Source organism: Rhinolophus hipposideros (assembly GCF_964194185.1).
Source record: "Rhinolophus hipposideros genome assembly, chromosome: 1".
Lineage (NCBI taxonomy): Eukaryota > Metazoa > Chordata > Mammalia > Chiroptera > Rhinolophidae > Rhinolophus > Rhinolophus hipposideros.
The window spans coordinates 81,870,449-81,885,056 of NC_138047.1; the positions used below are offsets into that span (position 1 = coordinate 81,870,449).

General features: G+C 38.9%; 1 protein-coding gene across 4 annotated transcripts in view; it reads right to left on the bottom strand.

The window, feature by feature from the left end:
- Positions 1–14,608, bottom strand: part of CFI (complement factor I) — a 45,962-nt gene that overhangs the window by 18,883 nt on the left and 12,471 nt on the right. For all 4 annotated transcript variants that reach the window (XM_081027890.1, XM_081027889.1, XM_081027888.1 and 1 more), the window contains exons 3-7: positions 6,145–6,424; positions 4,548–4,701; positions 1,483–1,685; positions 538–651; positions 280–390 (exon numbers count right to left, since the gene is read on the bottom strand). In XM_081027890.1, the coding sequence (XP_080884016.1) occupies positions 280–390; positions 538–651; positions 1,483–1,685; positions 4,548–4,701; positions 6,145–6,424 (862 nt within the window). The remainder of the gene's footprint in view (positions 1–279; positions 391–537; positions 652–1,482; positions 1,686–4,547; positions 4,702–6,144; positions 6,425–14,608) is intronic.

The window sequence follows — 14,608 nt, forward strand, 5'->3', positions numbered from 1 at the left end:
TGATTGTTGAAGCTGGGAGGTGAGTACATAAGAGTTCTTACTAACAGTCTACCTGTTTCTGTTATGTGGGAACTTTTCTAATAAAGAATTCTGAAATAACAAAGAAATATTTAATAAATAAAAACACAAGAGAACATTTTATAGTTATTCAAATGCCCACTCAATATTACTCTTACTGTTGGACCCTCCTATGGTCACTGACAATCACAATTTGCCTAAAAAATGTTTCAGAGTCCCTGGATCGAATAATGAGAAAAAGTAATCACAAAACGAAATTACCTTCACAACCAATTTCGTCGTCTCCTCTAATGCAGTCCACCTCACCATTGCACTTATACTGGTTTGGAATACAAACGCCAGATTTACAAAGGAAACTGTTGGGTTGGCACCCTATGCAAACATAAATAGAAGAGGGTTTTTGTTTTTGTTTCATTCTTAAAACTGAATGAGATGGAATCTTACAGTCAATGGTAAAGTTGTTTCCACTGTTTTAGTCAGCAGATGCATGGGGGATTTCAAGGCTGGATTTCTCTCTACCTTTACAGCACAGCTCATCACTCTGGTCTCCACAATCATTGATACCATCGCAGGCCCTCCTCTGAGGAATGTATTTTCCATTCACACACTGAAAGGAGTCCTTTGTTGGAGAAACTGTAAAGTAGGAATTATCTTTGTGAAATTTATGGAGTTGTGGGTGACATTTTAATCACATTTTTGGCATAATAGGGACATTAAGATAAAGTCGGGCATAAAATAAAAATGGATAGAAAATGTATGGGTAGCATCAACATAGTATCTATGGTTCATAAGGGGGAAAAATGTCCAAACTGGCTTATGGAGGCCCTTTCTTTATTTCTGAAAATGTATGTATTTGTGGAGGTCTGTACTTGCTGAGACTGGGGGAGGGGGTTCAGGAATCAGGCGCCCTTGCTGACACTGGCAAACACTGGTGCCCATTCATTCTTCCCATGCTGACATGTTAATCCCCACCCCACACCAAGACTTACTTGGGCAGTGTCATTTACATTTTGATGATACATTTTTTAGCACCATAAAAGGCTTTGACCTTTAACACCATATATATGGCTAAAATGTTCCAATGGAAACTGAGGCATCGCTGTGGTGGCTTAAATATTTTAAAGCAATGTATATATAGGCTGGACCTCTCAAAGGAGATACTGAGGTTTCTTCTGATGTTTGGTTGAGTTGTGTTTGCCATATTAACATTAATCCAGATGTTCAAGAAAGCAAAGGGTAGTCAAGCAACTTTGCTTCCCATATAGGAAGCTAGATAGAGTTAATTTTTGAATGGCAAAGAGGTATAATTGGGAAAGAACACGAATTTAGGCTCTAAAACCCAAAACATGATTTTGCCTGTGTGACTGGCAAGTGAGTATCCATTATTTGTTTGTTTACTACAGACTTAGTGTGAAGTAAACAAACTTGAAGGAAGGGAAAACATCAGGCAAGTACTCTACCAACCTGCATTCTGTGTGTAACACACCACACTCGCTAAACCCTGGTAACTTTCACTAATTCTCTTAGTAAAAGTACATTCAGCCAAAGTTGTCTCTGAGCCTCGACACTGCACATGCAGACATTCAGCGGAATTTATATGGAAATCAGTAGAATTTGTATGGAAATCTTCAGGTAAATGCAACCTTCCTTGAGTATCATGAGCACCTCTGCAAACAGAATAAATGAAGCATTAGAGTAGAATAATTAGTACTTTGCATTTGTAACCTCTTTGTAGAAGTAAGGGAATAGAGTTAATTTCCTCTTATTAGATAGGGCAAGATCTTTGATTCTCTGAGTCTTAATATCCTTACCTGTAAAAGGGAATATAACTATCTCACCAAGTTTTGTAAAGATTAGCAGTCAATTTAAACTGACTAGCCAAAGTTCTAAACATGGGAAACACTTATCAAATATTCGTTTCCTCTCTGATTCTTGTTAGGGAGGATTGCTTTTTCTTCCTCTCCTATGTTTCCTTCCAATTTGACATGTGTCATTTTTGGCCTCTCTCCATTTTTTAATTCCTCTTCTTTCCAGGAAAGAGAGTGGATTAATTTGGTCAGGGAATTTTGCAAATATAAATCAGGCGAGCTCAACCTGGCTTTTCCTTTTTTTGGAGGGAGGGGAGGTCGGGGGGAATCTTTCCACCTGCCCCATGCTGTAAGCCTTACCAGTTTGGCCCCATTGTTGCTTAGGATTTGGGAGGTTAAGTTGGTTAAATTCTAGGAGCTCCATTTTGCTTTTACACTAAGCGACATCCCTAATTCATCCTTGACAGTAGTAAGGTGATAATTTGGCATCTACACACCATTGCTTGGATTTCTTAATTTGTGTGGGCAAGAGACTACCTCCATGACCCAATATCCTAGATGTGATGAGTTACCATGAACTATTCTGCCAGGACATTCACTTGCTCCCTGCTTCTCTTTAGAACCAAGTGAGAAAAATGGGTTAAAGATATAAAGTTGAGCAAAGATATGGGTACATTAGGTAAATGTAAACAAAAATAAAGCAGTAATGGCAAATATAAATCTCAGCTAAATTAGGGTGAAAGGCAAAAAGAGAACAATTAACGAGAACAAGGAGGGTATTTTTAATTATTTCACATCCATATTGAGGACATAGTAGTCATGAAACTGTGCCAAACAGCATCAAAATATAAGAACAAATGAGAACCATTTGGGAAAATCTGACAGGTGAATCATTTGAAAAACCTCTCAACCTAAAACTATCTAAAAGTAGGAGATAAGATATAATAAACACCCACAATGAGCTCTTAAGGAAGTAAGGGAAATACCTACTGGCTCAAATCAGAAAAGTCTGTCTATGAGCTTATGCAAAATATGATAAGGGCAAAATACTGAAAGATCAAAGACTGAGAGAGTTTATCATTAGGCTGCAGGTCACAAACGATTGAAAACCATAATTATCCTGTAGCTCAATTTAATGATAACATACTCTCATTAATGAACACTAGCAGATGTGGTTTAGGAAGAAGAAAGTTAAATCCAGAATTGTGGAGTGAGATGCAAGAAGCAACAAAACCCATGACGTTGGTAAACATCAAGTAAATCTGAGTAAGCATTGACTGAACAACAGTAATAATAATTGCTTATTATATGATGATAATAATTAATTTCAAGCATATATTAAAATAAGATGGAACTAAGTACTGGAAACTTGATAGAGTAATGACATTCTTTGTATTATTCTTGCAGAAGGTGAGGACTTGCTATGCTAAATCAAGGATTCATGGTATAAATGTAAAGATAGTCACAAAAGGAATAAAAATAGAATGTATAATTTCAAACGGCATAGAAGAGGAAAGGAGCGGAGGAGATTAAAAGAACAACTTCATTAACCTAACAGAAGTTAGAAAAGGAAGAAACAAGAGCATAGAAAAACCAAGGTATATAATAAGCACAAAATAAGACAGGAAAAATAAACTCAACAATGTAAATAATCACAGTAATGTAAATGGACTATACTCTTCAGACAGTGATTGTTATATTGTTTTTTTTAAAATCTAGATGTGTGCTGTTTGTAAGGGGACAACTCAAAAAATAAAAACACAGAAAGCTTGTAAGTAAATAAGTGGGAAAAGATTTGAACAAGGCAATTTGCAAGCTTGCTTATTCTAATAAATAACATACCTATTATATAGAATCCTACACATGAAGCATTTAAAATATACTCAGCACAAAGCAAGGCTCAACAAATATTTAAACAATTGTCATCATATAGAAACATTCTTTGATTATAATACAATTAAATAGAAAATCAATAACAAAAAATTAACGAAAAGAAAACTAACATTAATTAAAATAGCAAAAACCAAAACTAACAAAGACAACTTCTAAATTATGTATGGGTCAAAGAGGAAATTATATTGAAAATTAGAAAATATTTTGAACTGAACAATAATAAAATATCACTTATGGAGGCTTATGTCATGCAGATGAAGCATTAGCTGGGGGAAATATGTATACTAAATGCTTATATTAGAAAAAAAGAAAAATTGAAAATTGATGAGTTAAACATTTAACTCAAAGAATTAGAAAAAATACAATAGAGAAAAGAGGGGAGAGAGCCAAAGATAACATCAAAGGTAAATGAAATTGAAAATAAGGAAGCAAGAGATAATTTACAAATATAAAAATCAAAAACACTAATCAAATAGACAAATCTATGCAGGGTTGATCAAGAAAAAAAGAAAAGGCATACATAAATAATATTAGGTATGAAAAAGTGGACATAATTATAGATGAATAGAAACACAGTATTTGCAGTTCTAATCAGCAAAGAATTTGTATCCAGGTACTTGAACAAACTTGGCTGCTCTGTGCTGAGCAGTGTTCTAAGCACTAGTCAATGAGTACATTTAATCCTCGTAACAATGTTATGAGGCAGGCAGTTAATATTCTCAGGTTACCTATAAGGAAATGGAGGCACAGAAAGATTAGGTAATCAAAAACCAAATAGTTGACACAATAAAATCAATCCTGGGAAAATCTCCCGACACAGGCACTCACTGTTGAAATCCGAGGTCACGGCATGCCACATTGGCCTGTGTCATGCTCCAGCTGCTGTTACATATGAACATTTTCTTATCTTGGTCTACAAGTTTTACTTCAACAATTCCCTCTGATTCTGTATTTCCATACTTCAAGGAAACACTAAAATGTCCTAAAATAAAATCAAAAGAATGAGCAATATTTAGGCATTCACTTTCCTCTTCTTGATTACAAGCCTTTAAAATAATAAAATACATGATTTCAGATTAGCTTGAAACACCATGCAGAGTAATAGTAAGCAATTATTTTGTGAGGGCTTATTATGTGTCAGTGGCTGTGCCACCTAGTTACACAGAATATCATAAAATCTTCGCACCAACCTTATGAAGACTAGGCCAATATTTATCCCCATTTTTACACACATGGAACCTAACTTCCTCCATTTTTATAAAGGAGGTTAAGTTACTTGCTCAAGTGGTGAAGTCGGGAATCGGAGCCTGCTCTATCAATCTCACTTCAAAGCCAAGCCAAACAAATAATGAAAATGTAAGAAGGGTTTGTGTATTCTCAGATATTAAGGCATTTAAGTTTCAAGTCTGACACTGACAAAAATCATCTTCACTATTGCTTTTCCTCCTCTGCAGCAGGTGATAGAGATGAGCTCAAATAGGGAGCTTTCTTTCTCCTTTTCCACAGTACCTCAACATTTTAGCTCAGCATCACAAACATATTTAGGCTGCTGTGAGCTGGTGTATATCATGGTGTCTTTAAAAAGAATATTTTAAGCTATCCTCTGTAAATTCATCGAGAGCCTGTGATAATGGATATTGGAAGACAACAAACTGGAGGCTTGGTGTCCTAGCTAAAATTTCATAAGCACAAAACTGTGTGAAGGGCTTTATGTACATCATTTTATTTCATTTCCACAAGAGACGTATGAGTTAGGAGCTACTGTTACTTATATCGTACAGATGTGGAAACTGGGGCCCAGAGAGGTCCATAACCAAGGTGGTGCTTGGAGGGGCTTGCAATGAAATCTGACTGACAGAACCACTCCGCTGATCCACATATTAGCTTCCCAGTCTCCTCACTACATTAGGCGTATGGATGGAGTGTAGACAAGGTCTCAGATCTGATGTGCCAAGTTTGCTAGGTTGGAGTACGTCCTAGGTCAACAGTGGCCTGAGCTCCCCTTAGATCAGGGCCACTGGGGTTGAGGCTAAGGAGAGGGGTAGAGGCTGGTTGCATGAATGCTGGAAGAGAGACGCTCCATATCAGTACCAATTTCATGTAAAGACTTTTTCACTGGGTTCTGAACAAACTCAATGACCCTTCAGCTAAATAGAAGTTAGGGTGGGGACAATTTTGAAAAGCTGAGTGACAAAGCATGGCATGAGCATGGAGGGAAGGACTGGCCTCAGGTCCTTGGGCGCTGGACCCATGGTCTGACTACATTCTGGTGACTCCTGATGTCTTTAGTTATCATCCCAATTACTATTGAGAATCTATAGAAGGATTTTGAGTTGTCATCATGACATTTTATGGGAAAAGTATTTTCTAATAGAAAGTATGGCAAACAATTTCCTTTTTATGTCATAAACGAGGCTTTTCCTACCTCCAGGTATACATGTTCCATTATGTAAAAACTTTGCCTCTGGACGAAGACATTCTAAACTCTTTTGCTGACAGTAAGTCAAGTAGCTTTTCCCGTTAGTTGAACACACTGCAGTACCATTCTTTGGGCACTGATAAGGGAGTTTACAAATGCAAGTCCCATCGATGCATTTCTGCCATGGCTGGCAGAAGACTTTATGGCAGGAGAGATGTGTGTATTTTTCAGCTAAGCACTTTTCGTCCACCAGATCCTCGTGAGGCATGTCTGATGACAAAGGGACCTATAAAACACAAAATAAATATTAACTTAGCAACAAGCTAAGATCTCTTTGAAGATGAATAAGTGACGGAAAGGAACAAGACAGGCTCACCTATCCCATGGTACAGATGAGCGGGATGTGGTCTGGTTGTTTTTATAATTGGATTAACCTGGCACCGAGTCTCAGCATATGCACTTGCAGTTATATGCGTATGGTCTTGGGCAAATTACTTATCCTCATGAACATTTGTTTCCTCATTTGTAAAATGGGGGTACCATATTCTCTTTTGCAAGGTTATTGCAAAGATGAGTCATAATATGCTTGGCAGGTACTAGGCATGAAATCAGTGAGAGCTATTATTATTCAAAGCCAGCATAAAATTCTGCCTTGGAAGAAGTCTGTGAGTCTCATGAGTCACATTAAAGAGTAACAGATTTGGTGCTAAATAGAGTCTCGTGGAGTGACTTAACGATTAAAAATGATTAATTCTATTGATAATTGCAAAACTATTTGTTAAAGTCCTTCTGTGTGTACAATCCTGCTAAGATGACCATGACATGGGCTCTGTCGTCCAAGGGCTTGGTATCTAGGCGATAAGATAAAAATGCACACGATAACTGGGGTACAAGGCAGACTGTGGTAAGTGACATAACAGTGGTACAAATATGACACGGTGCTCTTTGAGGTCCTGAGTGGGAGAGAATAAATCTTTCGAGGGGGATTTAAAAAGGCCTCATGGAGGTGGAAGCATCTGAGCAAGGGGAGGCAGGACAGGTGCTAGCACAGGGCTGCTGCTAAGAAAATCCAGGAGGGATGGTGCAGATGTGCTTAGGGACGATGAGCCATCCCAGCTGCTGGGCGTGCAGGGGGTATGTGTGCTTCAAGTGGGGTGGCCGTTGGTCAGCCACCTGGGGAGGAAGGGCGGCAGGAGTGGAGCATGAGAATGGTTCGGAAAGACATCTGAGCAAGCAAAAGCAATAGGATTGGACAATTCACTCCATGTAGGAGTTGAGGGTGGGTCCCAGGCTTTGAGGTTAAATGATAGCAAGGATGTATAATGTATAATGCCATTAATCAAAATAGATACTAAGTTAGAGCAGGGCGTTATGAATTTGATTTGGGACCTGCTGAGTCTGAGGGACCTGAAGGCCGTGCGTCTGGAGATGTTATGTAGGAAAGGGAAATGTGAAGCTTGGAAGACAGATCATTAGCTTATTTATCAATTAATTCAATCCGTGAGTTGGGAAGCATCACTCTGTGCCAGGGAGTGGCTTGGGCCAGGACCCGAGCAGTCAAAGCCCCAGTCCTGATGAGCACACTGCCCTGAAAGGAGACAGGCAAGCCTGACTGACGGTTCTCTGACACTTAGGGCCAGGGTGCTGTTAGGGCAGTGTTCTGGGCCCTCACTGACTAGGACATGTGGGAACATTTCCAGGAACAGCTGATGTCTGGCTGAGTTCTGGGGGCGCTGAGGGTGGTGGGTAGGCACTCCAGGCAGGACTGTGGTGAGAAAGAGAACGGGAGGCTTGAGCCTGGAGAATAGAGTGAGACCGGGTGGGGATAAGGGAGCAGGACCAGAGGGAGCCACTGAAGAACTGTGAGCAGGGAAGCAATTTTGCATTTGAGGAAGATCTTTCTGGAGATTGGATCAGACAGGAAGGAGGCCAAGTAGATCTGTAGAGATCCAGAGAAATACGATGTGGGCTGGGAACAGGCCAATTGGGTCAAAAGTCTGCTGTGGAAAGGCAGCGCTTTCTGTGTGTTCTACGGGGTTTCCTCGAAAATGAGACCTAGCCAGACCATCAGCTCTAATGCGTATTTGGAGCAAAAATTAATATAAGACCTGGTCTTATTTTACTATAAGACTGGGTCTATAATATATAATATAATATAATATAATATAATATAATATAATATAATATAATATAATATAATATAATATAAATACCGGGTCTTATATTAATTTTTGCTCCAAAAGACGCATTAGAGCTGATGGTCTGGCTGGGTCTTATTTTTGGGGAAACATGGTAGTGACCCCCTCTGGAGGATGGGCATTCTGTCCTCTATTCCCCCCAACCCCCAGCAATGAGAACCCGCCTGTCTTCTTAGTGCTCTCCAACTGCAGTAACAGCTGGGGCAGAAACAAACTGAACAATCTTTAAGTGCTATTATGAAGACAAATAAAAACCAGTCAATTAAAGCCATGCAAAAATTTGTAAAAGTAGTGAAAGTCATTCTATCTAGTATACTTTTCAATAAACTTTATTAAATAGGCATAGAAGCAAGAAAATTGGACAAATTGGTCATTCACTACAATGGCTTTTGACACACTGATCTAGAATGAAATCTACCAGTTACATACCTTTCATGGGTCCATGTACCGCTTACTAAATTTGAAATTTTTGTAATTACTTATATTCTGTATTTTCTACTGACAAGACTGTAAGTACCCTGACAGCAGAGACTGTCACCCTTTTATCTATCACCCTTATATTGAAAGAGCAATATTTCAGTTGGGTGCAAGGATAAAACAACTTGATTCTTTCCTTCCTTTATTCCTTTAAATCCTTTCTGAGATCTCATTTTCCCATGATCTTTGGATAGAAACTTGGGCAAGTGTCATAGCTTTTCAGTCCCTCTTAGATTGGGGCAAAAACAAAAAAAAGTTAAAGGACTTTTAGTCCCAGAAACAGTCACATAACAATTACAATGTCCTGCCCTGTATAATCATTGAAACTCTAATCTTCATTTTAGTTGAAAGCTTCTCCTTCCCTCCCAGCTCAGACTTGCTTCAGGGACATGGTGGCCCTGGTATTCATGAATGAATGGTGAAAAAAACAATAAACAAAAAGCAAAAAACCCCAACAAAGACAGACATATAGGAAAATTTACATTTAAGGAGCTGAAGATACAGAGCAAGCAAAAGAGACTTTGCTTCCCTTGCTTAGTGTGTATAATGCTGCAGAAAGCTTCAGAGGATGAAGACTAAAAAAAGGCCACTGAATTTAACAAGCAAAGTTCATCAGGATCCTTTGAAGAAGTAGTTTTAGCTGAGTGTTAGAGGCAGAAAGCAGACATTGGTGAGTTGAGGCCAGAATGGAAGTGAAGAAATTCAAGCAGAGTATAGGTTAACCCTTTTCATTGGTCTTGCGCTTAGACATGGAAGACTAAACACAGGCTTTAAAAAAAAAACAATCTCTGCTTTCTCTGCAAGCACCCATAAAATGAGAGTAAAAGAATTTTTAACAAAAGACATAATCCATGAGGCCAAAGATAGTGGGGAGAGGACTCGAGAAGCCAGATGTTATCAAAATGTTGGAAGCTGGAAAGCAGAATGGCTGGTGGTGGGAATTTATCAAACCAGAAGGAACTGAAACCCAAGCATAATACAGGAAGGCCATAAGAGTAAGGCAAATTCACTCCACAGAACTCCCAGAAAAGCTTAGGAATCGGGACACCTATCACCTCTGAAGAAGATAGAGTGGCTAAGCAACGAGGGGATTGGTTAAAAGAAATGGTTGTATGAACATGTCATTAAGGAATCTGATGTAAATAGTAAAAGAAACAGCAAAGATTTGAAAATGGTTGTCACTGGACAGAGAGAACCAGGGGTGAGGAGAGATGTGATCGGGGTGTTTTATGTTATAAGCAAGGACAATTGGTTGATGATCTTATCTGACTGATCAGTATTCATGCCCAACCAATTGTTAATCATTTTCAATATCATTATGGTTTTAAGCCTTATGGTATTATTTGCCTTTGTAAACTATATACATGACTTAATTTGATAAAAAATAATTAAATGAAAAACAATGTTATGTATTCATTAAGAAAATGAAAGAGAAAGAATTAAGTGTTAGGCTTTGAAGGAGAAAAAAAGGGATGGGATAGTGGCATAAAGGAACACAGAGTAAAGAGAAATTTTTGTTGTTAGGATAGAAGAGATGTCATCATGATTATAGGCAAAAGTCAGGAATCTAGAAGAATGGGAAAGATTGAAACTTTAAGAGAGAGGGAGCAAAATTGTTGAAACAAGGCTGAGGAGGTGATAGGAAAAGATGTAATCAAAGCATTGTGGAGAAGATTGCTTTAGAAATTAATCAGTTTCCTGTTCCTACAATTTCTTATTGTACATTGGAATAATTTTATGATAATAGTATCATTTTAAACTTCAAGTCGATAGTAATAACTAACACCAACACGGTGGCTGTTGATAATAATCAAAAGAGAGATAGAAATTATTGGGGGGCGCTTGCTGGGGCCAGTAAGTGGAAGGTTTGTTTCTACACTGTGTGAAACATGATGACAATAGGCTTTAACGTGAGAGGGACTGGGCACGTCACACGTGTGTATGGGTTCTCAGTGTCTAGGTCAGTGAGCTGATGAGCTTTGAGGCTGATATTAAAAGGGTTTGCAAATGCGTTTGTATACCAGTCTTTGCCTGAAGACAGAAATAAACTATGCCTCATGCACTTATGTACACACATCTTTCCAATGTTTGGAGATGCTCTTAAGATTAAACAGAAGCAAAATTATTTAAGTCGTCACTGATTTAACTTTGTCAATTCCTGCCCTTCCACAATAACGTAAACTAAAATAATAACTACTATTATGTGTGTAGTTGATGGTATGAGATGAGGTGGTAGATCTAAGTATTTCTTAATGCTTATCTTTGCTGTAAATATGAGTACTATTTATGAAAATCTTATTTTACTCTGCTTCCAAGCAAATGAGAACATTTATTTCTTCAGGTTGGACGTAGTAATAACTTGCCATGGTGTAGGGTAGATGTTGAGGAAAATTTGCCTTCATTGGTTGATGTGAGCATTTGTCTATTAGCTTTTGTCTGTTCCTGCAGGTGAGGTGATTTCTGTGCTGTGATCAGGGGTTGAGTAAATTCCCCCTTTGGTCTCATTCTCCCAAGCAAGGGAGATATGAGATGATGTTTGCTGTCCTGTCTGTGCTGTGAGGTGATGGTGAGCTTAGGGTTAAAGAAATTGTTGATCAGGGATTAGGAGAATTCCCTCTTTGTTCTGTTTCACCCACATCAGCAGACGAAGTGAAGAAGTAGCTAAGTTATATCAGGACGACGTGACAGGCACATTGCCAGGCTTTGGAAGACCTTGGGCTGATGGTCCCAAGCAAGAACAGTAGATATTGCTTGTCTGGATGAATTGGCCCTTCAGCCAGATGGGCAGCATTCATATCAGTAACTGCCGGACCCTCCCGGAACTGGCCATTCCCAGAGCGGGAGGCAGGAACACAAAAACTTGGCTCTGGGGTGCATCAAAAGAGATGATGCACCACAGACCTCAGGTGGATTGATTGATTGATTGATTGCTGTATCAAGAGATTGCTATTCAGAAGATTTGCTGTTTCAGGACTGTTTTTCAGGATGGATTGTTTCAGAGTAAGAGATCGGAACTTGCCTCAATGGACAGTAGAGACTTCTTTTGTTGGTGAATTGTCATCATTCTAGCATCTTTGGGAACTTGTATGCAATTTGCAGCTTGCAGTATCAGGAGACTTCCTAACTTCCAACAACAACAACAACAACAACAGCAGCAGCAGCATTCTTGGGAACTAGCAAACAGTGGTGTGGGAGACGCCTGAGGTTCTCTCAGTTACTGACCTGGCAAGGTTTTGATTTATGACTTTTCCAATGCTGTTCCCCACCCCGGTTTGGTGAGCTTCTGGCATCCACTAAAATATATGTTGCAGAGATACCACAGAATCAAAGCAGCCTAGGATGCTGGGCCAACACATGGAGGACAGTTTCCCTCAAGAGTTGCCCAGACCCATAGTGGACTTTGCATGAGCAAAAATTAACTTTTGTTGTAGTTTTGAGAGTTTGGGATTGGTTTTTATTGCTGCATCACCTAGCCAATGCTGACTGACATAGACTAGATATCTAGATGTAGTTTCCGTAATCCAAAGCCTTGAGAACCACTTGGCTAGGGAGCATGAGACCAAAATCATTCTATGTGTGAGCTGATTGAGGCGTACTATAGACATTTTTTTTTTCATTCTTCTTGAGTCTGGAGTTAGACGCTGAAAAAGGAGACTACCAATACGTGAATCGGATAGTCCCAATGATGGCTCTAGACCATCTGCATCAAAATCACCTGAGGTGCTTCATCTTATAAATGCAGATTCTTGGACCCAAATAACAAACCTCTGCATTGGAATCTCTGAGAGAAGACCTTGGACTCTACTTTAAACAAGCTCCATAAGGATTCTTATTCTCCTCATAGACTGAAAACCATTCTTGTTGGCCAATGATTTTCAAAGTGGGTTACATATACTCTGGGAGTGTAAAGGTAACTCAGTGGGTAAAATAATATAAATTATATTAATTTATATGTTTTATTGAAAATGTAAAAAGAAAATAATCTTTACTAATATTTAAAAATGGGTTGGCGCTTGTGCCTGCACTCACAGCATATTCATTCAATATTTATTGACAGCCTACGATATGTAAGGCACTGTTCTATCTCCTGGGGATACAACTGTGAATAGCAGAAAGTCATAGAGCTTACATTTCCAATAGGAGAAGATAAGAAAAAAAGAATAACAAAATAAAAACATACTAAGACATAAGGTAACAAACACTATGCAGGGTGAGAGAGACAGAGAATGTGGAGAGAAGGGGGAGGATTGCTATTTTGTATAGGGTTGTCAGGGAAGCAAGACTTTGGGAAGAAGTTTACTTTGGAGCAGTAACCTGAAGGTGAGTGAGCAAGCCATGCAGATATCTAGATATCTAGAGGTGAAGTGTCATGGTCAGAGGAAAAAGTCAGGGAAAAAGCTGGGGGCAGAAGCTTATGCATGGTGTGCTTTTAGTCTGAGGGACTGGTGTGGCTGGAGGGGAGTGAGTGGCTGGAGAGAATAGGAGGAGATGAGGTTTGAGTTTTGGAGGGGCAGGCGATGGATCATGGAGGACTTCCTAGACTATTGTAAAACCTTTGGCTTATTCTCTGAATGAGACATAAAGCGCTTTATATTCACACCCTCCAACATTTAGAGTTTGGGCAGATGTTGAAGAATTAGTAAAGGAGATAAGAAGATGTGGCCAGTGAAGTAAAAGACAAAAAAACAGAAAATGGTGGCATGGGCAAAGAAAAGGAAGGAGCGATCAGCAGCTGTGTCTAATGCTTTTCCAGTAAGATGATGACCTTGACAAACATAATTTTGATGGAATTGTGGGAACTCAAGCCTGGTTGGGTTCAAGAGAGAATGGAAAAAGAGAAATTGAGCATAGGAAATTTTTGAGAGTTTAGATATAAAGGGGCACAGAGAAATGGGGTGATAATTAGAGGGGGTTATGGGGTCAAGAGAGGGTTTTGTTTTAAGATAAAGGGTCATATGCATGTGCCTCATAAAGGAACATTATGGATTATATGATCTAGTTTTAGCTAATGTAATCTTCACAAGTGGACAAGTGGTTTAGGGATTTGTATAGTGAAATGAATGCTGGATGGGAAATAATGCCAAAACTCAATGCCAATGAATAAGAAAATGGCAGTCTACACTTCTAACCCCAGTAGAAGCTATTCATCAGCCACATCATGGGCTTAGAAACAATGAAACACTGATCAGATATGAGAGGAAGCCAGCCCTGTGCCCCAATCAGTAGTATTAAAAAGACTATTTGACTGTCCATTTTTCCCCCCTGGTTTAATAAGGACGTGTTTATTTTGAGAAAAAAGGTCCCAAACATCAGGCTGTTCACAAAAATAACCCACAGTATCTATCAACTTTAGAAAACAAATCTTAAGACTATTACACTAATTCTTTTCCTAGAGGATGCATTTGACATGCCAACTCTCATTTACAAAAATACATTGTTACATTTGTGTTGAACAGCCCCACACAGCACGCTCCTGTGGGGTATAACACACATACCTCTAACTCAAAGCTGCTCTCAGGTCCTACTCAAGTAATGAGACTGCCTTTGCAGGTAGGGAAGCAACTAACTACTGAACTCATGTATGAATGGAAAGAACTGTACTCCCTGCATAACAACAGATTATTTGAGAGACAGTTGATAAAAACCATACATCCTTTTTATTGTGAAGTCATAAAGAGGTATCAAAATTAAAAGCAAAACATTACAGGGTAAGACAATGTAACTATTGGGAGCATCAAAGGAAGTGAGAATGGGACTAGGCGCAGGGCAGTATGAATGAATGAACATAGAAAGGG